The 25,962-nt window shown below is 36.4% G+C and overlaps 1 protein-coding gene across 2 annotated transcripts in view; it reads right to left on the reverse strand.

Annotated features, from left to right (window-relative positions):
* The window catches only part of LOC127450637 (serine/threonine-protein kinase LMTK1-like), a 65,591-nt gene that overhangs the window by 23,302 nt on the left and 16,327 nt on the right, over nucleotides 1-25,962 (reverse strand). For both annotated transcript variants that reach the window (XM_051714887.1, XM_051714889.1), the window contains exon 2: nucleotides 8,882-9,015. In XM_051714887.1, the coding sequence (XP_051570847.1) occupies nucleotides 8,882-9,015 (134 nt within the window). The remainder of the gene's footprint in view (nucleotides 1-8,881; nucleotides 9,016-25,962) is intronic.

Genomic DNA, 25,962 nt, shown 5'->3' on the forward strand with positions numbered 1-25,962 from the left:
CTTAAATATGGATCTTGTTTCTCACCCACACCAATCATATCTCTTCTGAAGACATGGATTAAAAAACGTTGTATGTATTACTTTTATGCTGCCTTTATGTGCTTTTGGAGCTTAATATAATTTTTTTGATATATTTTGCCATTGTTAATCGTAAATTATACATTTTGGTCACCATACACATGTATTGTGAGGAGCTTCAGAGCTGAAATATTCTTCTTAAAATTCTTCATTTGTGTTCCATCTGGGATGGCATGAGGGTGAGTAAATGAAGAGAGAATTTTCATTTTTGGGTGAACTCTTCTTTTAAGCATGCTAATACTTTTTGGGGCTACTGCATAGTTTCAAATGCTACTCCATCAGAAAAGTTAAGGATGTAGTTGCATGAGTTTTTACTTGGATTGTAAAATGTAATATCATTGTCCAATTTAAAACAAATCTATACTGAACTCTGTCTGCTAATCGAGGGTTTAACATCAGAAGAGCTTGGGCATGAGACAAATCGATGCAATATCACTTAGTACCACCTGAGGGTGCAAAGTAATTTCTTCACTTAATTCCCACAGTGCATTTAAGTATTTTATATCTGTTATTCATGAATTATGGATGCATTATGAAAGTGCTAACAGGCCATACTCTATTTGAAAGAGAGGAGACAGTAGTATCTCTTTATTTACCAGGGGCCTATCAAAACTTTATTGTTCGGCATCAGTGATGGTGGAATTTGATTAAAACTCGACTGAAAAAAAAAACTGCTTTGCTGGTCTCCTAATATAGGACAAGATTGCATTTAGCTGGTCAAACAGCTGGTCTCTCAGCCTGACCAGCTGACAAGTGTCCCAAACCACTCTAAAACCAGCTAAGATGCATTAACTGTGTCCTTGTTGTATGTCTATGTCAGTGACACACTCCTTTTAAATGCATGGAAAATGTGGTTCTTGTCAAGATTAGGATGTATGTTCCATTACATTATAGAGAATGTAAGTACTAGTAGTCATATTGATCAATATGACTACAAATCACGGCTATATAACAGTGATTTTATTGGCCTTCTGGTTAGGATTGGGTTTGAGGGATCTTTTTTTTTTTTTTTGGCATGCACTTCACTTCTACCAGTCGATTTTGCTATAAAATGACATTTATTTATTGAGAACTTACACCAAAAATATTTCAAAATCTAAGTTACACTTCAGACGAAATGAAAATATAACCAAAATAACGAAGTGGTCGACATATATAATGACCTCACCAAATCCAAATATTTTACTTCAGAGTTTGGACAATCTCCAAACTGCAAATGCAAGAACTGAGTTTGGACTTTGCACAGAAAACAGAAGTGCTTTTGAAACATCTTAGCACAATGACCTATTTCTCAGGAAAATATCAAATTGCGCTTTGTGCCACTTCATTAACATACAATACACCCACAGTTTGCGTGCATACACCCACAGACAGCGCAAACACTCCCACCCATGCCCACTTGTGCTTTGCATTGCCGTGAAAATTGTGCTTAGAATTGGTACTCTCATGAAAATTGGATAAGAGGTAGCACACTGTGGTTGCACAAAACCGCTGCGCTTAGCGTGGCCACAAAAATAGAGCCAGTGGCATCAATCACATACCTGTTAGCATAGACTAGACATACAGTATTTTAGAACTTAGATATGATGCTCTCATTGTGGGACATCAGTAGTTTCTCAAGCCACTTCCAGTAAACAGATGTGAGTCTATTATTTCTTCAGTGGAACACAAAAGGAGAATTTTTGATCTTCATGCAGCTCATAGTGATCATGTGTGCCCAGACCGTCATAAAAGTAGAACATAAAAGTAGTCCATATGACCTGTGCGCTATATTTCAAGTCTCCTGAAGCCATACGATAGCTCTGAGTGAGGAACGGAAGTAATTATGTACTGAATATCAGTTGTCAGATCTCAAGTCTCATTTTCTGTTCCACATATTCACATTCATTAACAACATGCACAAGAACCATTTGAGTTTTGTATCAATCTTAAGTTGAATCTACGCAAATTAGATTTTACCTTTTCAGTGATTTAAAAAGATGTGATTAGGGCTGCATGATTTTGACAAAAATCATAATTGCCAATTATTTCCCTGGCTATTGTAATTGCGATTAATTTGGATTAATAGAATTTACATTTTAAAATACTTTTTGGGGGTGGGGGGGGGGGGTCAACTGCATGTTCTATACTTTATGTCAGCTACACAGCCAAAACTAGCAGAGAACTGTGTTCCTTAATGACCTCAATGATTGCTGTTTTAAACATCAGCAAATCAAAACTAGTAGCCTAAACGGACAGCTATACATTGGCCCTCTTAGCAGCATAATAAAACAAACCTTTTATTACAATTTTAAATCAATTATACACAGAAAGCGAGCTGTGATTGGTTTCAAATAGAAACTTTGTAAATAAAAACGAAACAGAAAATTAAATGTAAACTTTTGATGCGACATGAGTAGACCCACATGGACTGCTATAATTGACACTTTCCATGATTAGTAAATTGTGACTGCTGTAATTGAAATCTCGATTATTTATTACATTTATTGTGCAGCCCTAGATGTGGCGATCTCTGTGTAAAAATAAATAGCGGATGAAGCGAGAGACATGGTGCTTATAAATACACTTAGGGCTTAAATTGGAATTTTTGAGGTGGGGGAACCCTAACAACCATTCCGGAACGTTCTGCCCCAATTTAACACCTGGATACACTTATATAACCCAACCAATACTGAAAAGTAAAATATATATTTTTTTAATTTGACCAAATATATTTGTGTCACCTCAATTAAAATCAGTGAGTCTGTGCTGCATGTGAGAAGTGCTATTTGTATGGCGTGTGAAGCTGCTGCCTATGTAAAGCATTCCAAATATCTCACTTATGATGCTCCATTTAAGTTAGGATGCTGCCATAGAAGGCAGCTGCCTATGTAGGCAGCCAGGCAGCATTCAAGGTTTTAGAATAATAAAAATAAACAAAGCAGTGGTCAGCTTTGTATTCCATCTGAACGCTCATCCAAACATGGACAGGCTTGCCATATCCACAGAATACCATATGTCATTGTAATTATCTGTGCCACTGTGACTCCTTGGACTAGAACTACCTTCACAGTCTGCCACAAACAGCCCAGTGTGGGATAGACATGGACAAACCATCCACCCACTGAAACACACTAAAAGCAGACAATCCTATTAAAAGCAGACAGTACTGAGGCCCGATTTTATAGGGAGTATATTAGTGACTGTGTGCTGAGGGTACATGTGCTGCAGTGGTTTTATATAGTGTGTCATTCTCTGACTGCTGCTGTGGATGTGGATGCACACTGCACCACACAGTCCACTTATTCTAATACATTAATCCTCAACTATGCTCTTCAAAACAAAATCTGATAACAACTTATCCTTATGTCCCCATCTGTTCATATTCTCTGTCAAACATCAAATGTTCCCTCTAATTTTTGTTCTTGCTGAGCAAACAGGAAAAAAATATCTATTTGACAGACAGCCTAAGCAGAAAATCCCCATGTGCCAGACACGTGCAGTGTTTACTGTACCATTCATTACAAGTAAATTCTATCAAAATTAAAAGTCATTAAATGCAGAACAGTTCATTTCTTTATTAGGTTAATTATCGCAATTGGTAGACCCATTCTTTGAGACTGTTTGATTTTATACAGTAACCAAAACATACATATATTGGGCACCATCAAACATCTAGCCTTTTTACTGAAGTGTGTAATGTGTCACCAAACAGAATTGCTAAATCACTATTTTAAAACAGATTCCAGAACACTCCCTCCTTTTACCATTGGTCAAACAAATAGTCCCACCCTAAACTCACGCCATTGGTTTATTCAATGCTGCTGTGCCTAGCTGGATGGCCCACGGACAAAGTCCCTTTCATGGCAGGTCAGTCCAATCGGTGACCATCTTTGAAATACTCCCAGGCAGCTATTTTCTATGTAAACAAATGGCATATAATTACAGCTCCTATTTACTTGAATGGTGAAAGACCGAAATCTCCAAAACGGTTGTCAAGACTATGAGCAAAAAATTCAAGTCAGCAGTTAAATCTGACAACAGTGGTACCATAAATTGTGCTACTTTAGCTCAGTTCAAGCTAAAAATCGATATTTTTCAAGCTGGTTCAGCTAATGCGCATGTGCATTCTCGAGTAGACTGACGATGTGGGTGTTTCTAAAAGGTGACTGGCTCTTTTACCTGTAAGGAGGGACTTCCTTTTCTACATCCGCCCTATTGGGTGTTCCAGTTTATTCCTAATTTAGTTTTTTAATACAAGTGCTCCATCTCTGGCTAAACCGTCTCTGCTGTGGATTTCTGAAACATAGGATGGCAGGGAAAGAGTCATTTAAATTAATCAGAAAAGCGCTACCTGACTGGTCGAAGAAACTCTAACCCTAAACCTAACCCAAACAAATGAGCTAGCACTTTATTCATAAAATGATGGTTCTCGTGCCATCCTACATTTTAAAAATCTATGAACGAGCCCCTCAAACAAACAGAGGAATGTTTTTATAGCGCTACAGAGCCATCGTTACACTTTTATTTGAAAAAAAAAAAAAAAATGACAATTATAGTTGGCTCAGTTTTGGTTTGACAGTACCACAATTTGGAAGTCTTTGATATTTTTTAAATGTTATCACATTTGAGGATACTGAATATATAAGTAGCTAGAAAAACAACATGGTCAGATATTTTTAATGAAATTACAAGTATGAATTTTATCATTTAACTATTTTTTATTCTGTATTCTTGAATTTAAACTGGTATGTGCACAATGCATGTTAGCAAGATCAAAGAAAGTTATAAATATAAGCTAATAAGTGGATACATTTTCAATAGCATTAAATATATCAAAATTGGAGGTATGTGGCTGCGAGTCCATGGCTGTTTGTCTATATTCTTGTTTATCCCAAAAAGTTGACAAAATTATCTTTTTTTACAGTATTTACAGCAAAAGTTATGGTCTAGATTTACGTTTCCTTGCAAAACTGTGTAGGTACAAATTAAATCATAAATGAAATCCCTTTCTTGATTCATTTGTTTTTTCTAGACATAAATAACATTAAATAGAGAATAAAAGGAGATTTTTGGCTTAAAAAGACCCTAGTAATCTTCTCACATGGGTCTCCTTTAGTGTTTCAGAAGAGATCTCAACACAGTTTGTCACAATACCAAAGTCTGCTATCAAAAGTAAGAGATTTCAATATGAACTCAAAAAAATTATTCCAAGATCAAATGATCTGAGTTATGCTAGCCAAGGCTGTTGTCATGTCTTAAACATTAGGCGGGACCAAACCATTTTGGGGGTGGGGGGTCACAGGTGTTGAGGTCACAAATATAATGGTTCTCTTTGGTCCTTTAAAATAGCAAAGGCACTGAATGTAATAATTTTCTGAATTAAGGCTTTAAATGCAATAAAAAAAAAATGATACATTTTGTTTTTAAAAGATACATTGTTCACACAGTACAAGACAAACACTGTCTACATTGCATGTGCGTCTTTTTAGGTGCTGTCTAAAAGTAAAGATGAATATAATTTGAATTTCTTTTCATCACTGATGTATCTGTAAAATGACATGACTGTGTCAGCTGGCTGTCAAAAAGAAAATACACAAAATTATTTAGTGTCCTCAAGTTGTCCCTCATTGTGTTTTCCCCCCAGTAGAACACAATCTTTTCTTCAAGAATCCTAACGCTGCTCTTTTACATACAAAAACAGTTTATACTGACCACTACTGTCAAGGTCAAAATAGAAAAAAAAAAATGTCTTTAACTGGTGGCTAATTTTTTGAGCACAAATCTGACAAGACATACACAAAATAAAATGGTCTCTTTTAAAAGAAGACTCTTAGGAGATGCTGTACAAAATTCAGAATTAATTAAAGACATTTATTTAAAGACATTTATTTAAAGCCTTCTATGGCAGCATCCTAACTTAAATGGAGCATCATAAGTCAGATATTTGGAACGCTTTACATAGGCAGCAACTTCATACGCCATTCAAATATATTTGGTCAAATTAAATATATATATATTTTACTTTTCAGTATTGGTTGGGTTATATATGTATCCAGGTGTTAAATTGGGGCAGAACGTTCTGGAGCAGTTGTTAGGGTTCCCCCACCACAAATTTTCCAATTTAACCCCTAAGTGTAGTTATAAGCACCATGTCTCAGCTTCTTAAATTTGAGTCCCGCCTTCATCGATTTGATTGGCTATCTCATATGACATTGGCGAGCGGTGTTATACAACTGAGCACGCTAAAAATGTAACTTTTTTAAACCATTGTGTTATTCCTGCAACAAATTAATGACAATTATTGACTGCAGCAGAACAACAAGGATATTAATTATTGGGGGTACAATTTGGCCATATTTGATTATTGGGGGGGACTTGTCCCCCATCAGTGTATATTGTGGTTATGGCCTGATGCTAGCTACATTACTTTCAAAGTACTATTCACTTGTTTCAGTGTCGTCAATTTTTCCTCACAGCTGCCATATTTGTGACCATCAGCGGGAGGAAACAGTGGCGGTGTATGGACAAACACCCATGAAACAATATCAGGAAAAACATCAAAAAAAATTGCTTTTGATCTATGCCAAGTCCCAGGAAACTTTGCCGAAACAAAGCTGTGTCACTTGAAAGATATAACTTTATTGAAAGAAAAATAACATTTTGGCTCTGGTAAGTAAACAGCAGTATCATTTTTTCGAGATTTATAAATAGGAACAAAGTTTTTGCAAGCTTATGTTGCATCTTACAGTGCAGCACACTGAAAACATATGGAATTTTGGCCACAAATATGGCGGCACGGTCATACAGTGACATCACATGAAACAGGTCAATACTCTACCTGTAAGTCAAAAGTTGTCTTATTTGTGTCTAGGGCTGTAACGATTATGAAATTTGGCTGACAATTAATTGTCAAACAAATAATTGCGATTATGATGATTAACTGTCTCTTTTAGGGCTTTCACGATTAATTATCAAATAAACTGTCATATTTCATATTTAAATTCAAAGATATAAATCAAATAATAAAATAGGGAAATATGATTTCCCTTTAAGGCTTTAAAAACTTATAAATGAAAAAAAAGAAAAAACAAAGTTAAAATATTTCTAAATACTTTACGTTTACACTGTTGTTTTGGAACTCCTTTATTTCATATTATATATTTTTATAAAAAATGTTATATATATTTTTTATATATTTTTTTAATGATATATTATATTATATTATACAATAGTAAAATATTTCTGTCCTAATTTCTTCACTTTCACAAGTTATATTAATGCTCTTTGATTAAACCTAAGAACCCTTATTTCTCATGAAGCAAAACCTTTGAGATTCCACTTCATCACTTTTATCACTCCACAGAAATTGAGTAAGCGTGCGTCTCACCCTCTGTGTCACTGTGTGTCATTAACACTGCATATAAGAACTTACAATGACCAGAAATATTTTCCATTACTCGATCGTTTACTTAAAGTGAAGCTGGAGCGCTTTGCATTCGCTATCATAGTTAGTTTATATTTTCGCTGGTGCGTGCACATCAGAGTGCTTGATAAGTGGTTCACAAGCTCTTCCGGACAGGAGCTGCTGGTTGAAATATGTGGTACGGCTCATTGACACTCGGAGATCAACTGAATGACACACAAACGCGCTGTTGATGACATTTAGCCTATATAATCAAATCAAATCAAATCACTTTATTGTCACACAGCCATATACACAATTGCAATGGTGTGTGAAATTCTTGGGTGCAGTTCCGATCAACATAGCAGTCGTGACAGTGATGAGACAATTTACAATAACATCAAATTAACACAACACAATTTAAACGTCTGATATACACATAATTACACACAACAATATACAAATAATAACATACACTGTACAGTATACAATACGCACTATATAGATACACATTATTCAATAAAAAAAAGTATATATAGTATATATAGAATGTACAGTAGGTTGTATTGTACTGTATTGACATTCAGGATGTCAGTTGATAGTAAGTTGTTAAGAGAGAATAACTCTTAAATATGCATTAAAATGTAACTGGAATTTGAAATGCACATTAATCGCGGTTATCTCAAATTACCGCAGTTAGATCAAATAACCGCAAGCAGACGATTATTTAATAATTGCGACAGGCCTATTTATGTCTATTTTTTTATCTCCTAATGAATTTTAGGAGAAACATCAGAGACAAAGTTAATATTTTATTCTATGTTAAAATATTTCCCTCTATCCCAGCCTAATATGCTAAGACTGTATAAGTAAACAATTTGTAGATTGATTTCCCATAAAAGTGTAAACACTGGGGCTTGGTGGCCCTATCTAAACATTTCCGTTTGAGCAGGAATTTCGACCTGTCTGACACAGCAACAATGGTTCAATCAATGGTGTGAGTTTGGGGCAGCACTATCTGTTTACAGACCAATAGAAGACAGGGGGAGTGTTTGGGAAACCTGTTTGGAAACAACCATTATTTTTGCAGTTTTCATTTGGTGATGCTAGTAGCACAGAAATTACATTCTGAGCTATGAAAGAACAAACTCTGAACAATAAAATGTTCCTCTGGGTACATGTGTAGATGGACAGATTAAACTTAACAGGCTGAATGACATGATATACTTCTGAGGAAAAAAAACAAGATAACATCAAGCCACATTAATAATAGGTTGTGGTAAAAACACAGTAAAGTGAGTGATGAGCCTATTACAAAAATTAGGGTGAGGTGTAGAAGAAGGGATTAATTTATCATCTTCCTCTAATTTGGAAGGATGTTTTAATGGATGAAACGACTAATGAGGAATGAGCGCTCACCTTGAAGCTGATGTCACCCTTCTTGCAGCACAGGCAGGCCAGCATGAGGAAGACGAATATGAAAAGACCCGAGAAGGAGACAGCCACTACTGCTAGAGAGGACGGCCATGATAATTCACTCAGTGGGGAGCCACCTGCAGAGCATAGACAGACAAATAGTATCAAATACTGTTACTGGACTCCAAACCTCAAACATAACTGTATGAAGGGTCTCTTACAACGTTTAAGGAAAATAAAGGCAGATTTGCTTGAAATGAGCATTTAAAATAAACAACTGAGCATAAAAGACAACAATTGCAGAAAGAATTGTGCCAGGTGTCACATTTTCTGAGATTTAATCTGACTTTCACTGTAAATATTCTGTCAGCAAGGTAGGGAGCCAAAGTGAAAAAGTGCTTACACAGAGACACATGTTGAGCATTTGCCCTCTCACATTTTCCTCTTTGCCTACAGTATGTTCCAAAAGAATACAAGCTTACTACTTACTGAATGCTGAGAATTATGTACTTTTTACTGCCTACTATTTTTTTAAATATAGTAAGTGAAACCTCACTCCATTTGTCACATGACCTCATTATGTTGCATTTATTACTCAGTAAGTGCCATTTAGTTGTCATCTTTTTTTGCATTTTTAATCTAATTTTATGTTAAAGGGATAGTTCACCCAAAAATTTAAATTCTCATCATTTACTCACCCTCGTGCCATCCCAGATGTTTATGAAGTTCTTTCTTCAGCAGAACACAAACAAATATTTTCAGAAGAATATCTCAGCTTTGTAGGTCCATACAATACAAGTGCTATGTTGCTGTTGATCTGTTTCTCAACCACACCTATTATATTGCTTCTGAAGATGTGGATTTAAACACTGGAGTTGAATGGCTTACTTTTGTTTTCTTTATGTTATTTTTGGAGCTACAAAGGTCTGGTCACCATTTACTTGCATTGTATGGACCTACAGAGCTGAAATATGGTTCTAAAAATCTTTGTGTTCTTCTGAAAAAAGAAAGTCATATACATCTGGGATGGCATGAGGATGAGTAAATGATAAGAGAATTTTCATTTTTTGGGTGAACTATCCCTTTAAGTCAACAAATGGATGTTGAAAACCCTCCGGGGCCCCCTGGTGTCTTGGGGGTCCTAAGCGGCCGCTTATACAGCTTATACCTAGAAACGACCCTGATAGTATTCTATTCCAAATCCAAACATATATTTATATAGCAGAAATAGCTCACCCTTTGTTTTGTATGAAGGGATATATTATAGTGAGCCATTAGCAGTTAATAAGAGAATAAGCCAGGTTATCTAAATGTTTCATAACACACTGTAAAGCTGCATGCGGTTGCTTTCAGCAATTTGAACATCTTATTTGAGCAGATCAGTTGCCCATGCAGTAAGATGATGAAACGAGTCCTAATGGAAGCTAAATCTGCTTTTCTTTTTGTAGTGAATCACTGAGACGCAATCCGCATGATGAATTCAGTCTGACAATGTAAGGTTACAAAATCCACAACAAGCCTTATGAGATGACTCACTTGTTATTCAAAATTAAATGAAAATGCACAATTTTATCAGTTAATGAAGTGAGATATAAGAGCCATAAAAGTCCATTCAGGAAATGTGTGGCAAGTGAGCTCTGCAGTTTGATTGGCTGTATACTAATGAAAAAATAAAAGATTTTGGTCATACCACCAACCTCTGCTTGGGTAGTATACATGAAATACTTTTGGCAATTTACGCTGTGACATGCTTTACCTAATCTAAAACCATTTTAAACATAATTCTTGCAAATAACTATGCATGCAGATTTTATGAGCTCATATTAATTGAGAGACTACAAGAAATATTTACACTTTTAAAAATTAATTTATCACACTGCAGGACCATAAATTGGTCCTGCTAGTGACAGCAAAAATGTGATTAAAAATAAAACCACATTTTCACCTAAAATATTTATGTAAATAAAAATAGCCATGGACATGTTATGCTTCAACAACCCACTTTCAGGTTTACTCTTAGCAGTTTGCTTGGGTGTATGGTAATGAATGATGGCAGAAGCAATGGGACTCAGGCCAGCAGCATTTAGGCCTTTTCACACAGTGCCATTACGGGTGACGAGGGCACTGCAGTGCCAGGTGTCACATTTTCTGAGATTTAATCTGACCTTCACTGTAAATATTCTGTCAGCAAGGTAGGGGGCCAAAGTGAAAAAGTGCTTACACAGAGACACATGTTGAGCATTTGCCCTCTCACAGTCTTTTTCAGATTATTTTGCCTATACAAAGTATTTTATGCAACCAGTATATACAGTTGTGCTCAAAAGTTTGCATACCCTGGCAGAAATTGTGAAATTTGGCATTGATTTTGAAAATATGACCAATCATGCAAAAAAATGTCTTTTATTTAAGGACAGTGATCATATGAAGCCATTTATTATCACATAGTTGTTTGGCTCCTTTTTAAATCATAATGATAACAGAAATCACCCAAATGGCCCTGATCAAAAGTTTACATACCCTTGAATGTTTGGCCTTGTTACAGTCACACAAGGTGACACACACAGGTTTAAATGGAAATTAAAGGTTAATTTCTCACACCTGTGGCTTTTTAAATTGCAATTAGTGTCTGTGTATAAATAGTCAATGAGTTTGTTAGCTCTCACGTGAATGTACTGAGCAGGCTAGATACTGAGCCATGGGGAGCAGAAAAGCACTGTCAAAAGACCTGCTTAACAAGGTAATGGAAATTTATAAAGATGGAAAAGGATATAAAAAGATATCCAAAGCCTTGAAAATGCCAGTCAGTACTGTTCAATCACTTATTAAGAAGTGGAAAATTCAGGGATCTCTTGATACCAAGCCAAGGTCAGGTAGACCAAGAAAGATTTCAGCCACAACTGCCAGAAGAATTGTCCGGGATACAAAGAAAAACCCATAGGTAACCTCAGGAGAAATACAGGCTGCTCTGGAAAAAGACGGTGTGGTTGTTTCAAGGAGCACAATACGACGATACTTGAACAAAAATGAGCTGCATGGTCGAGTTGCCAGAGAGAAGACTTTACTGCGCCACTGCCACAAAAAAGCACCTTGACACGCCTCACAGCTTCTGGCACACTGTAATTTGGAGTGACGAGACCAAAATAGAGCTTTATGGTCACAACCATAAGCCCTATGTTTGGAGAGGGGTCAACAAGGCTTATAGTGAAAAGAATACTATCCCCACTGTGAAGCATGGTGGTGGCTCACTGATGTTTTGCACAACTATATATTCCATCCACAATAACATTACTGTCCAAACAAACAGGATAACCATTACTCTAAAGCCCAAAGTATACTTTGATTTTGACGCAAACACTCAGAGTCTGCGTACAGTCGAACGCAAGCATTTCAAAGTATACTCCGACTGTGTGTGCATACACAGATGTTTGGCACATCCACACTATGACTGCTATGCGATACTGGACTATTTATCTTCAGGAGTTTAGACCCATAAAGATGTCTTTATATTCCTTCAGACTCGAGTTATACAAATGCAGGTGTCTCCTGACCTCCTCACACATACGCTCTTGACATGCACATCCACTGTTGTCGTTTCTACCTTTGTCTCCTGTTGTTAAGAGGCGATTACATCTTCTTCTAGCTCTTCTTCGTGACAAATACGGCTCAAATGTGAATTTTGCCACCTTGTGGACACACTAATTAGTGCAAAAAATTTCAGGAGCATACACATTCTGTGCATTAAAAGACGCGCGGTTAGAAAAATTGGGCTGCATGCATTCAATGCTCGAGCACTCTGCTGATGACGAGATTTGCATCACGCATCCTGTTTGATCGATGCATACTTTGGGTTTAAGAAGGCTGTAAATTGCAACTTCTCACATCCCCACAAAATGATGTTTCATCAGTAAAAACATTCAGCCAGTGAACATTTAGTGCATAGCAAATAAGGTTACAAATTTAGAAATATTCTTGATCAACTGTCGTTTACGTTAATGAATAAAATACAACATGCATATTGTTTCACTCACAGACTAAAATGTGTTTATTTGTATGTGCAAGCACACACGGTTACATATGTTATACACAGATGTGGATTATTTGTTGCATTTTTTTTCATTTTTTTTCATGAAACAAACTAAATTTGAAAAACGATTACTTAAAGCAGATGCTCCAGATTAAAGCCCAAATACAATGCATAGATCTTGTGGTAATCTGCACGGAGCGACCTGACATGCTGAGCAGCTAAAGGAAAGTCGGTGACTCCTGATTCCAAATGCCTGACACATGAAACCAGAGTCTATATAGCCCAGTGCTTCTCAACCAGGGAGCCAGGGCCCACAAAGGGGCCTCAGCAAACTTCAAAAGTGGCATCAAGATGACTTAAAATGTGTTTAAAATAAGTTAATAAACTATGATATAATAATCTTAATTTACTATAATCTGCTAAAATGCTAAAATCCAGTAAAAATCCATATGTTCAACATGTAAACTGACATTTTATTTATTATTTTAATTCATCAACTCCCTTTAACAACTTCTGGAATCACAAAATGAATCACGATTATTTACTTTAATCTATTCACATTCCTAGTTTATGTTAACTAACTTTGAAAAACAAGCAGCTTTGTCATCATTACTATAGAAGTAACAGAGCAAATATCCTGGCCTATATGAGGGGACTTTGAATATTTTCTTGGACCTTAGTGTCCAAGGGGGCCTTAGTGTCAAAATTGTTGAGAACCACCGATTTAGCCCAAGACGGAGCACTTGTTTAAAAATAAATGGGAATAAATTAGAATATAAAATATGGTGGATGAAGAAATGGAAGTCCCACCTTACAGGTAAAAGAGCCAATCACTTTTAGATACAGACATCGTCTGTCAATCAACTTGAGAATGCACATACACTTTAGCTGAACCGGCCTGGGGAAAAAAGCATTTTTTAGCGTGATCTGAGCTAAAGATGCACAATTTACGATACTACTGTTGATTTGAAATTTGTTCTTGACCAACCACTTTGGAGATTTTGGTCTTTCTATGTTAGTAGATTGTAGGTGTACTTTTATGCTTGTATCAATAGAAAAACAGCTGTGAGGGAGCATTCACAAGATGGCCACTGAATGGACTGACTTGCCTTGAAATGGACTTTGATTACACGTCTGTCGGTTTGTCAGTGCCTATACATGAGTGACAACATGATTTTGATCAGGTGTGACTTATATTAATGTGCGACTTTATTTCCGGAATATATGGTGTGAACTTATTGATGAATCATGGTTGCTGCATAAAAATGTTCGCACAGGGTTTATGCACAAATTCGTGCGTATGAATGCGGGCCATTATGTACCGTAGAGTACGGCTAAAACTGCAGGTCAGGATATTTGACAAACACTATTAGTAATCGGTCATATTTTATTGTGCTATGGGGGACAAGCACTAGCAAGCTCAAATACACTATGTATTCTGGACAAAAAAGCAACCCATGACCGACTATATTTAAAAGCATCTTTATGAAAAAAATAAGAGGATATGGTAAACCTAAACATCCTGATCAGCAAAACAAAACACTTCACCACAATGGCCATGTGTCCTGAAATGCAGGAAGTCTCTTTTTTGCTAATATGCTGACACAAGTGGCTGTGGACACCATTTTCCACACATGACGTCTGACAGGGGTCATGAAGATTGTAAGGTCAATGCAATCTGAGCAGAAAAAGACACAGCTGCTTTCTGCTTTTAATGCGAACAGAGCCCATGTCACCCAAGAGGACTGGAGCATGTATACACAATGCCACAAATGCAAAGACATGGTCAGCAACATGTTGAGTGTATGAAGGCATTTTTCCAACACTCTCCTGCATCTCCATGGTAACAGCCTGGATGGCTGAACCATCATGTTGGAATGCACGTCGCTTTTTGTGAAATCTCTCCTCGCCCCCGAGTTCAGCTGATGCTTTAATCTTTTAATTGATCTCTCACTCTTTCATCAGGTTCCCCCCTCACATTCAACCATTTTGTCATTTTGCCACAGTTTGTCTTACCTGCATTGTAAAAGTACTCAGGAGACCAGAGCTGAGATAAAATATTGCTCTTTTGAAAAAAACATTTTTATGTACTATGTCGACATCAGTGGTGGCTGGTGCTTTACAAGCATGGGGAATCACAAACTTTTTAGTTTTTTGGTGTTTTCTCAGAACTGTTTTAGTAATACTTAAAAACAACAACAGTCAAAAGCTAGGATTATCAAAGCTAAAATAAATGTGCTACATCACCGTTTCAATTATTGGCCATTTCTTTGCAAAGTCCCGCCCACTTGAGAACTTGCACAATCATATAGAGAAGCTGGCCCTCCAGGCAGGACGAATATACATTGATTAATGACTAATGTCCAAAAATAAGATACTTAAAAAATAAATAAAAAAAAGTGCTCATTATGCTCTCATAGAATCCCAGTGAAGGAAGTGTTAAAGGAATCACCACTTATGTTCAGGGTTCGCACCCTTTTTGACAATGAACTTTCCAATCATTCTGAATTGCTGGATACATGTTTGTAAAAATCATTCTGATTCAGACTAGTTTGCTAATTAATCATTCAGACTGATTTGTGAACTGTTCTGTCCTATTTATTGACTTAAAAGAACAATTTGCTCACAAATCAGAAATCACTATGGCATGCCAGCAAGTTTTACTCTAAAAAAAAAGAGCAAAATCTTGCTGATGACATATTTCTAGGCATAGGAAAACTACAGAAAAATCTATATTCTGTATAGAAATTTCAATTACTTTTCCATGATTTTGTTTCCAGGCCTGGAAATCACTATGTTCGGAATAGCATACTCTCATACTACTTGTGCTACTTCTGCAGTATGGTGTATCTATACTGTGCGCAATATGCAAAGTTTCTGAATACATGGAATAGATGCAGCCGGCAACGCATCATAAACTGGGGGCGGTTTAGCGTCGTGAAAACAGATTTCAGTTATGATAGTTCAAAGGAGAAAATTAAGAGAAATGTTCAAAAGATGTTTCAAAAGAAAACACAACAAAAAGTTAAAGCAAAAATTAAAGCCTGCCAACTGAATCAAAGATGATAAGAGACACATGGAATTGCAGGTGCATGCCTACACCTATAGCAAATCTAAACACATATTTTTTATATTATTCATTATATTTATATTGATTTATTGTTTGTTTTAAAGTCATTATTCACATTATGAATAAAGTATTATTGTATTGATGTATTTGGCTTTGGGCAACCCCACTATTGCAATTTATTTCAGAGCCGACATTAAATCTGAAACCTTTGAGTAAATAACCATTGTTTTTAAACATACATTAAAGTTAACCAATCATAACAGAGGACATTTACATACAGTCTTATGCTGCCTTCAAGTGCACCTGAGAAGCTTGTACCTCCAACTCGGGCATTCGTTAATACGACATGTCATGCATTCATGTGGGAAACAAAATACGGAAGAAGCCAAACATAAACAATTACGCAGTGAACGATGGCAAATGCTCTTTTTTTTTTTTTTACTGGTGAATAAACATTAGTGAATAAACATGCATCACTTACTGTATAAATGACATATTTGATTTATTAATGCATGGTATAACATAATATTAATTAATTTGCTTAAAATAAACTGCGAAGGGTGAGTCATTAGTTGATTGTCGTATGTAACAAATGAATATTATTGAAATAAATTACAGAAGTTGAAATAATTTTGCAAAATCATTGCTTTTCATCATCTTTCATGTCGACATGCTTCTTCCAATGTCCGAACTCGGAAACTCGTGCATCATCCAGAATTCCGAGTTTCACACTCGTTAATACAACTTCGCAGGGTCATTCATGTGCTCAGAACTTGTAATTACGATATTTCCGACTCCACTTGAAGGGCATATTAATCTCCCCAACATTATAGAAAAACAAGTGCATGTGTGCATGTGCATCACTTATACTTCATAAGCCGACAACACGTGTGATCATGTAAACCTCATAAACGTCTTTCCTTTATCTGGGTAAATTCGTGGTAAGTTATAAACTGATCGGCACATATAGATTTCAAATTACCCATTACCCCAAATTTGAGTTGTATATAAACACCTTTACTGGCATTCTTACCAGCTTATCCAATACATGAGTGTTGTTTATATTTTGACATCAAAAGCAGAGTAAAATCCAATGACACTGTTGTCTTGCGTTGTCAGATTTTTAGAATTAGCTGATTTTTGGTAGTTATCAGTGTGTGGGCCACCCAAATGTGCCCACGTAGAAAATGGTTTTATAAACCAATTGTCTTGATGAACATTTCAAAATGCTGTGAGGGATACGTTTAGGGATAGGGTTAGGGGATAGAAAGTATCTTAGTATTAGTTCAATATAAAAACAATTGAAGTCAATGGAAATTACATTTTCATAATCTCTCTTTCTCCTTTATCCTCTCATTTTGGTCTTGTCACTGAATCCAGAACTCTCTCTTTTGGCAGCTATTTTCATCCAGGCTATCCAAATAACAGACCTCGAAAACAGACAGTAAAAAATAGAACAGATAGAAAATGATAACAATTACAACAGATTACAATCCTTATGCAATGACACTAGAAAATAATTCAATATTTTATTAGATCAGCATCATTTCACAGATTCTGAAATGAGAGATCTTAATAGATTTTGTCCATCCATAAATGTTATATTTGATGGGCATTGGAAAGTAAAAAAGTCAATAGCACCTGGAGAAAGCTATTCTTTAGCATTCCCATTCACCTCAATTGCTATGTGTCCATCCGTGTAAAATCGGAATATTGCAAATATTGCATATAAAGCAGCGTTTCCATCCTATGTGTTTAAGAGAACCAAATTGTCACTTCTGCGGAAATTGGTGCAAAATATAAATGAAAATGGAAATTTTATGTAAATGTAATAAATCCCTACTAGTGGTTTAGAGCGTGCAGACAAAACGCTCCAACAAACATGTTTGTTAGTGTTCAGTGGCAGATGCCTTATGTCTGGGAAAGCGTGTTTGACACTTCTGGGAGGTAATAGTAGCCAGTCATTTTAATGCCAGTCTTTGGCATTTCAGAATAACCAGAGCAACATTTGAGATGCTATCTGGTGATATCCTCTGAGCAAATTATGGATTGGCATGGCTTGTTGAGGCAAAGTCAAACAACGTTTTTGATGCACATCTATATTCCTATATAAATTCTATAGGAATATACACTACTCAGCCACAACATTAAAACCACCTGCCTAATATTTTGTAGGTCCCCCTCGTGCCACCAAAACAGCGCCAACCCGCATCTCAGAATAGCATTCTGAGACGTGGGTTGGCGCTGTTTTGGCAGCACGAGGGGGACCTACACAATATTAGGTAGGTGGATTTAATGTTGTGGCTGATCGATGTATTTGGTAAATGTGTTTCCATCATTTTTAGGCACATTTTGGAAACTTTATTCACATTTTGGTGTTTCCATCCAGCATTTTTTATGCAACATCCCAAAATTCACATAAAAATATGTGTATTTAAACCCAGCTGACAGTTGCTTTGGAGAGCCACAATTTCAAATCTGTCATCTTTGCTCAATGCACCAAGTTCCGTGTCCAGTTTTTTTTTTTTTTTTTTTTAACCAATCAACTGAACCATAAATATCATGTGCCTAATGGCTGTGAAGCTGCATGACAATTACGTCATGACAGCACTGATTGGCTGATGGCACCCTTCATTATCTATCCTAAGCTGTGACAGAAGAGATGGGAAACACAGGCAATTTGGAGATATTTCTTCTTCTCAAGGTTGCATAGTGCCATTTCAGCATTCTCTGCTATAGAAATGGAGCACTAAGAGGATGAAAGTGAAACTAATGGAATGAAAGTGAGAAAAGGCACTAAATCTTCAGCTGTCCTCACAACCCCAATGTCAAAGACAACCTTAAATTGTGACCTAGAGGTAAATAAAATTAAATAGAGCCTAGACACATTTCAGAGAGAAAGGCTTTGGTTATGTTACACATGTGGAGAGTGTGGATGTCATGGCTACAGTACATTCTGATGAAAGACAATGCAAGAGGTGCTACTAATAACACACCCTGACTGCAGAGACACCAGGTGCAGCTCAGCTTATGTGCTGTGTGAATGTCCTCTACATGCAAACTACAAAGGAGACTCCCAGTGGTGCAGTGTGTGGCTATAATCTATCATTCAAACCATATGGCTTCTATGCATATCTGGGCCTTGTCGTGATATACAGTACACAATGGTCACTGCATCTGCATCTCATTGCATAATTGTTTTTATAAATAATTTCACTTTTCTCCAAAGAGCCCCCTTTTCCACTAAAATGATGCTGGTGCTCGACAGGGGGATCTGGAAACCAGCAACATGTTTGTGGAAAAGGAGTATTAAGCTTGGAAGTGAGTGCCCATCTGCAGTTGCATAACAGAGAAAAGAGTTGTGTGAGGTGTAAAACAAGGAGGAAAAGAGGAAATGAAGTTGCTTTGGGTATCCAAATGCTTGCATCAGAAAACACTGACTTTTTTTTTTTTTAAACATTTGGGATTTTAGCTAACAGAGTACAAGACAGCAAATCAAACACAGGAAGGAAGGGTAGACTGTGATAAAGTTGCACAATTCAATTTTCCAGAACACTCATGCATTTAGCACGAGGCTAGGTAGGTTAGTTTGTGAAGCAGTGGTATGAATGAAATGGGCACAGAGAATTTAATGGGTAAATAAACATGTGTGCAGGGTAAATAGTGTGTGAATGAGAAAGTTGATGGAGCAGTGCCCTCTAGGTCAGGACTGCAAGGTGTTTTTATAATGCCCAGATGTGCATTTGAGGGCTCGAGCCATTGAATTTTCTTATTGTGGCACATACTGCTTTGCTATATTTTATTATTACCTAAAAAAATTTTATTTTAAATAATTTACCGTAAATTATTTATTGAGGCTTAAATTATTTTTTATTGAAATATAAGTATCGCAAAGGTTGTACTTAATTTCACCATCATCGTCTCACAGACCAAATTCATTTCACCAACTATTAAAGGGGTAATGTCATACCTTTTTATCATTTTATTATGAGGTCCATTTGTAATTATTTTTAATTTAATTATTTAAATATAGTTTATTTATTATTATTTTTTGTAATTATTATTAATACATTTAAAATTGTAATAATTTAATTAATGTATTGTAAATTATTTATAAATGCTTAATTTTTTAATAAACAAAATAAGTTTGGCAAAGGTTGTACTTTATTTCATTACCACTGTCTCACAGACCAAAACAATTTTACCAAATCTTCAAGTCCTGTCCTTTCTATAATTTTATTATGAGTTCCACTATTAATGTAATTATTTAAATTGTTGTCTGTTACTAGACTGTACTTTACTGTTACTGTGGACTGTATAAAGAGCTGCAGAACTGCAACTCTGTCCATATCGTAAATGGGTCATTCCTACAATTCGGTGACATTCCGGCTTTGAAACTTTTGAAAAATAAAACATACTTTTACAAGTTTCTTCATGTTTCATCATTACAGGGACATATTAAAGATTGTATTAGTCATTCTGGTCAAGCTAAATTGCTAAAAAATTCAGATGTCCATCCAGTTAAATGGGCAGCATCAGGGTGGACATTCATTGGATAAATGAGCCACTACATGGTCTGTGATTGATATCTATGAAACATATTTTTAAACTAATATTTATGATTTTATTCCTGTTAACATAAATACTGTATATTGAAATTTTTAATTATATTAATTTCCTATATATGTTCCCATAATAAGGGTGGACATGTTATGCTTGACCACATATGACTATCACCACAAAAAAAGGAAAACATGAATAAAACAATAGAGTTATAATCTTCAAATAACGCAAAATAATTTTTCAGAATGGCTGATGTACACCTCCGGTGTGTGTGATGTCATTTCCTAACATATATCTTCAATGAAAGGTCATGGTATCATGACATAACAGGGTGCGCAATAAATCAAGGGACACACAATAAACCTCCATTATCAGTGTTAAAATTACACATTTACCACAAATGAATACATGTTAGTGAGAGAATGTAACACTAAACTCTTAACTGTATGTGGGGGGAAAAACAGAAATCCATTGATTTAGCATTTTCATGTTTTTGTCAAAGATGTTTGTTGTGCAGTTTTTGGGACATGAGGAAGTGACACAGTGTAATAGAAAAGGATTTCAATAATTTAAAATGTAACTTTTAAGTCCACAGAAGTGTGTAACATTATAAAAAGTCTTTATTCTTTTTAACAAGCCTATCAAAATTGTAATCCGGTGAAATTAAACAATATAAATAACACACACAGTTGTAATGGGGACTTAAATGTCAAACAATTGTAGGAAAGACCCATATTTACAGGCGTTCCTGCACAAGACACTGCTTTACTTTGAAAAACAGTGCGAACGGATGCAAAAACGCGTTCAGTGCGAATGTCCCCTACTAAACTTAAAATGAAAAACGCTTTATACAATGACCAGGAAGAAGAGAGACAGGGAGAGAAAAGGCTCAACATGAAAATTTTGTATTTCTCATTGGATTAGTTTCATTGTTTTGGCAGTAAATAGTGTTTATCATAAGGGAAATGTAAGAAAATCATGTTATGTGTTATAACTAAACCTGTACTACTGTACTTTTGTTTTTAATTAATGCAGTATTGCAGTTTTTCTTACCTCTCTCTCTCTCTCTCTCTACCAGAATGAGCTCTGACATATGCAATAACATTTAATGGCATGTCATGAATAGGTGCGTTTACTGGTGTTTTAAAATCCCAGTGGTGGGAAAAAATTAACATGCACTCGAATGCTATATGATTTTGACAAAATGATCTTGCTTCTGACAGAAAACACGACAGAAGATGTCAACTGATTGTCACTGATCTTTCCCCCAGCCGTTTCTGTCAAGTGTAGTGTCCGTGTAAAGCAACAGCCGATATCTCACACAACTCACGCGAAAGGTGTGTGTGTTTCAGGTCCATTTCTCTCGATTTGTGAAACATTCTCAGCAGTTTGGGTGTGACGCTAAAATACGGGACAAACGGCATCGTGTATGGATTTCATACGGAACGCAATTTTTTTCTCTTAATTATGGGACGAATCCTTATTTTACAGGACATTTGGCATATTTTGTTCATTAATTTTACCTGATACTGCTTCAGCGTGAGGGTGACTCTCTCTCTCTCCACTCTCTGTCATAAATTCCCTCAGTCGATCATGGCGGTTGTCAGGGGTGGGGAATTGCAGAAATCAAGTGATAATGCACCAATTACAACAAAGAATCTCCAGTTTCACAAAACAGCATCCAATACAGTTAAAGGGAAACTAACACGACAGAAGATTATGGACTTCTGAAGCAGCAAAATAAGTGGGTGTATGGAGGTGTATGCAAATATTGATCCTTAGAAGTCGTTATACCCAAACAGCCCTGTAATCATACGGCATATACGTGCGTATGGCCACGACTACACCACTGGTTTATAGTTAGATGACAACTGTAGTAACAGTATCTCTCCTTTTACCTCACTATTACTAGAGATAGTGTGACAGGGCGGGCCAAGTAAATAGGCGTGGATGTCTTGATGTGCGGGCAGTTGTTCACTTCTATTATGTCATAAGTTTGCAAAAGTGCAGAACGAGTGGTTTTTGCAGTCTGGTGTCTATAAAATTTAGAAACATTTTGAGTTATCAAGCTTACAGTATTCATAGTACATTGAGCTCTTTTATCCCAAAACATGAAGTAAAATTAGATTCTTCATGATATGACTCCTTTAAAGGGGTCATGAAATGAGAATTACATTTTCCTAAACTTTTGACATGTAAGAGTTCATTGTACTATAAAAACATATTGTAAGTTTTAGAACTCAAAACTTCCTCCTCACTGCAAAAAGAGCATTTGTTGAAAACAAGCTGCCAAAATAAGTCGTTTTCTACTTCCTCCACATTGTGATGTCACTCTGTGGTAGACATTTGCATCTGACTGCCATCATAACAACACATCAACGCCTGCTTTACCTTATCACTTCCATAGCTTCACCCAGCATCAGTGAGCAATGAGATAGCAAGAAATGGCTGGGATCGGAATGACATACTACTAGGGCTGGAACGATTAGTCGAAGTTATCAACAGTAAATTAATAAATTTTCGTTGTCGGATAGTCGTTTGATCTCATTTAACGTAACATGAGATCACATTAAACTAATGATGGTGCATGAGAGCAGCACTGCAGTTCGCGCCTGACTGAGGAGAGGAAGAATTATACAGCTCACAATCCAGATGCACTCTAAACTTTCCAAACAGCTTCAGGTGATGTAGATCGCAAAGTATGAGGGTACAAAAATACCAAATAGGTAAATACAGAAGCACTCTAGCAATCCTAAGTATAAGTGAAAAAATACACTTATATACAAAATACACTTATTTTTAAGATACATTCTCTTAAAGCAAGTCTAAATATCGTATATGTTGCTTCTCAAGTAAATGTATCTTGTTTTAAGGATTTTTAGACAATTTTAAATGTAAAACAAGACAAAAACACTTGATAACAATAGGATTTTTGCAGTGAATTTCTTTACGGAATTAAACTTAATAAAAAGTATTTTCTTCCCTTTAATTCAGTGAATGTCATTTAGAAGTATTTTTAAAAGATGATGTTGTCCTCTTTATTGTTAGTAAGCATGTTTAATACAACCTTTTAAGTTGGGGCACAAGCTGAACAATCAGTTAAGAGCTAATGATTAATCATTGGAACAATCACTGAATAGTCGAATAATCATTCTATTAATCAAAAGATTAATCGATTATCAAAATAATCATTAGTTGGACCCTACATACGACCCATACTACTCTTACTACTTTTACCAGATGTGTCTATGGCAGAAATAGTATGAGTAGTATGGTAGTATGCAAATCCGAACTGAGCAGGTCAGTTAAGAGCAGAGAGCCAATCATAACAGTGGGCATTTACTATCAAGTTTTCAAGGAGAAGCAGCACCAAAACCGAGCGTTTCTGCCAGAGGGTCAGAATGAGGGTGGAAAATTATCTTGCTTTACAAATAAATTACTGTTTTTTTTTGTGTGTGTGTGTGTGTGTGTGTGTGTGTGTGTGTGTGTGTGTGTGTGTGTGTGTGTGTGTGCAAAAAAAAAAAAAAAACTTTACTAACAGTATAAGTGAACCTCAGGGAACATTTTAAAATAATTAAAAAAAAGGCATGTCATGACCCCTTTAAAGAAAACTGTTCTATCATATCATCTTTAAGCTTCAATTTCTATAAAGAAATATTAAAAAACCTACCAATAACAACTCTGAAGTCCTTGTAATTCAGTTGCAGAGCTGTTGTCCAAAAGACATATGAGTCCCCACAGACCTTCGGACATGAACATTAATTCCAAAACTCATCAGCTATGAAGCTGAGCAGTATGCTTGGCATTATGAAGCCGTGGCACAACATCTTTGTGGCATCAATGAGTTATCGCCTCATCCTCTGCTAGGGGTGGACGCTCTCCGTGAGAAAGCGTATTTTAACAACACCAGATCCAATCGTGTTGATGCCTGATAGGAAGGAAGCAAAGAGGGGAGGGGAGGCCACCTGTGTTCTTTTTTATAGCCTCCATTTCTCTTTCCATTTTCATGTACACACATTCTTTCCTTCCCCTGCCTCAGCATGGCATGAGTTATCCAGCTGGGCTGTTCTTTCCATAGTGTTTACACACCTTAAAAGCATGCAAGCATCGGCACCCATACCCACAATCCCTGTTGCCTCCAAGACCAGGGGTGATTCTCAAATGAAAGGCTACAGCCTAGTAAGGCTGTGTTCTAGACCAGTCCTTCTGAGGCTGTAGGCTAAGCTCCTCAGCATTCAGCGTTATGAATGAGAAGGACTAGTAAGTCTGCATGGCTACGTCATAAAAGTTTCTGCATCCTTGGTCACGGAGTGAAAATTCCGAAAATAAATTATTTGTTAACCACTACAACTACTTTGTAGAAATGGAGGAAGTCACCAGAAGGGTGCACATCTGTTTGATTTGTTTTCCAGTATTTTCTTCTTTTTAAAACAACAAAAATCAGAATTGTACAAAAGATTTTGGGTGACTGGAGGCTGCGAAGGATGCACATGATGCATCCTCTAAAATAAGCAGAATGAAGGCTGCAAAACGAAGCTGCCTTCCAAGTGTCCTCACAATTGAGATGGCCTTCGACGGTGCTTGGTGATGTGGCAGCTGAGATATTCAGCCTAACTAGGCTGCAGACTTCTGATTGAGAAGCACTGCAGGTGCTGATAGCTCTGCAGAGTTGGCAATATGCCAATCTTAACACTTACACAATAAAATCTCAGATAAAATACAGACTAGATAAGCAACAACATTGGGTACACGCTGCAATCTAGGACTTCTTGTCGCAGAGTAGTCAAAGGACTTATAGCTGATGTGTGTACGTTTTTTCTATGTTAAAATTCTTACTCTTATCCCAGTTGAATATGCAGTCAACTATATGTAAACCATGTGTAGGTTGATTTCACCTAAAAGTGTAACACTATGGCATTATCAAAACATTCATACCCGACACAACATTGGCTTGACCAAAAGTGTGAGATGGGGCAGGATATACTGTTTGTACAACCAATGGAATCTGTTTGAAAACAGTGATTATTTTTGCAATTCTCTTTGGTGACAATAGTGTTGCAGAGATAACACTCTCCAGTTTAAACAGAATCAAAGTCGACGAGCTTAAGTTTTGTGCACTTGACTGAAGGGAGGGATGGAGAGCGCATGAGGGATGCATTCTTTCAGACAGGGAACATTACGTAACAGACTCTTCTGCTTTGGGCTCATCTGGATGGGCAGCACATCCCCTCTCTCTAAAGAACAACATACAGCTCAATTTGCGTCAGTGGATAAGCCTGTATCAGTTGGAATCAGAGTATAAACAATGAGCACTGGAATGTTAATGGAGGTACTCATTCAGAAACATGACAGTCTTGACCTTTACACACTGATATAGAGCAGAGTGCATCAGACACTGGCTGAGACAACGAAGGAAGCAGGACAAGT

Source organism: Myxocyprinus asiaticus, chromosome 13 (assembly GCF_019703515.2).
Source record: "Myxocyprinus asiaticus isolate MX2 ecotype Aquarium Trade chromosome 13, UBuf_Myxa_2, whole genome shotgun sequence".
In the NCBI taxonomy this organism is placed as follows: domain Eukaryota; kingdom Metazoa; phylum Chordata; class Actinopteri; order Cypriniformes; family Catostomidae; genus Myxocyprinus; species Myxocyprinus asiaticus.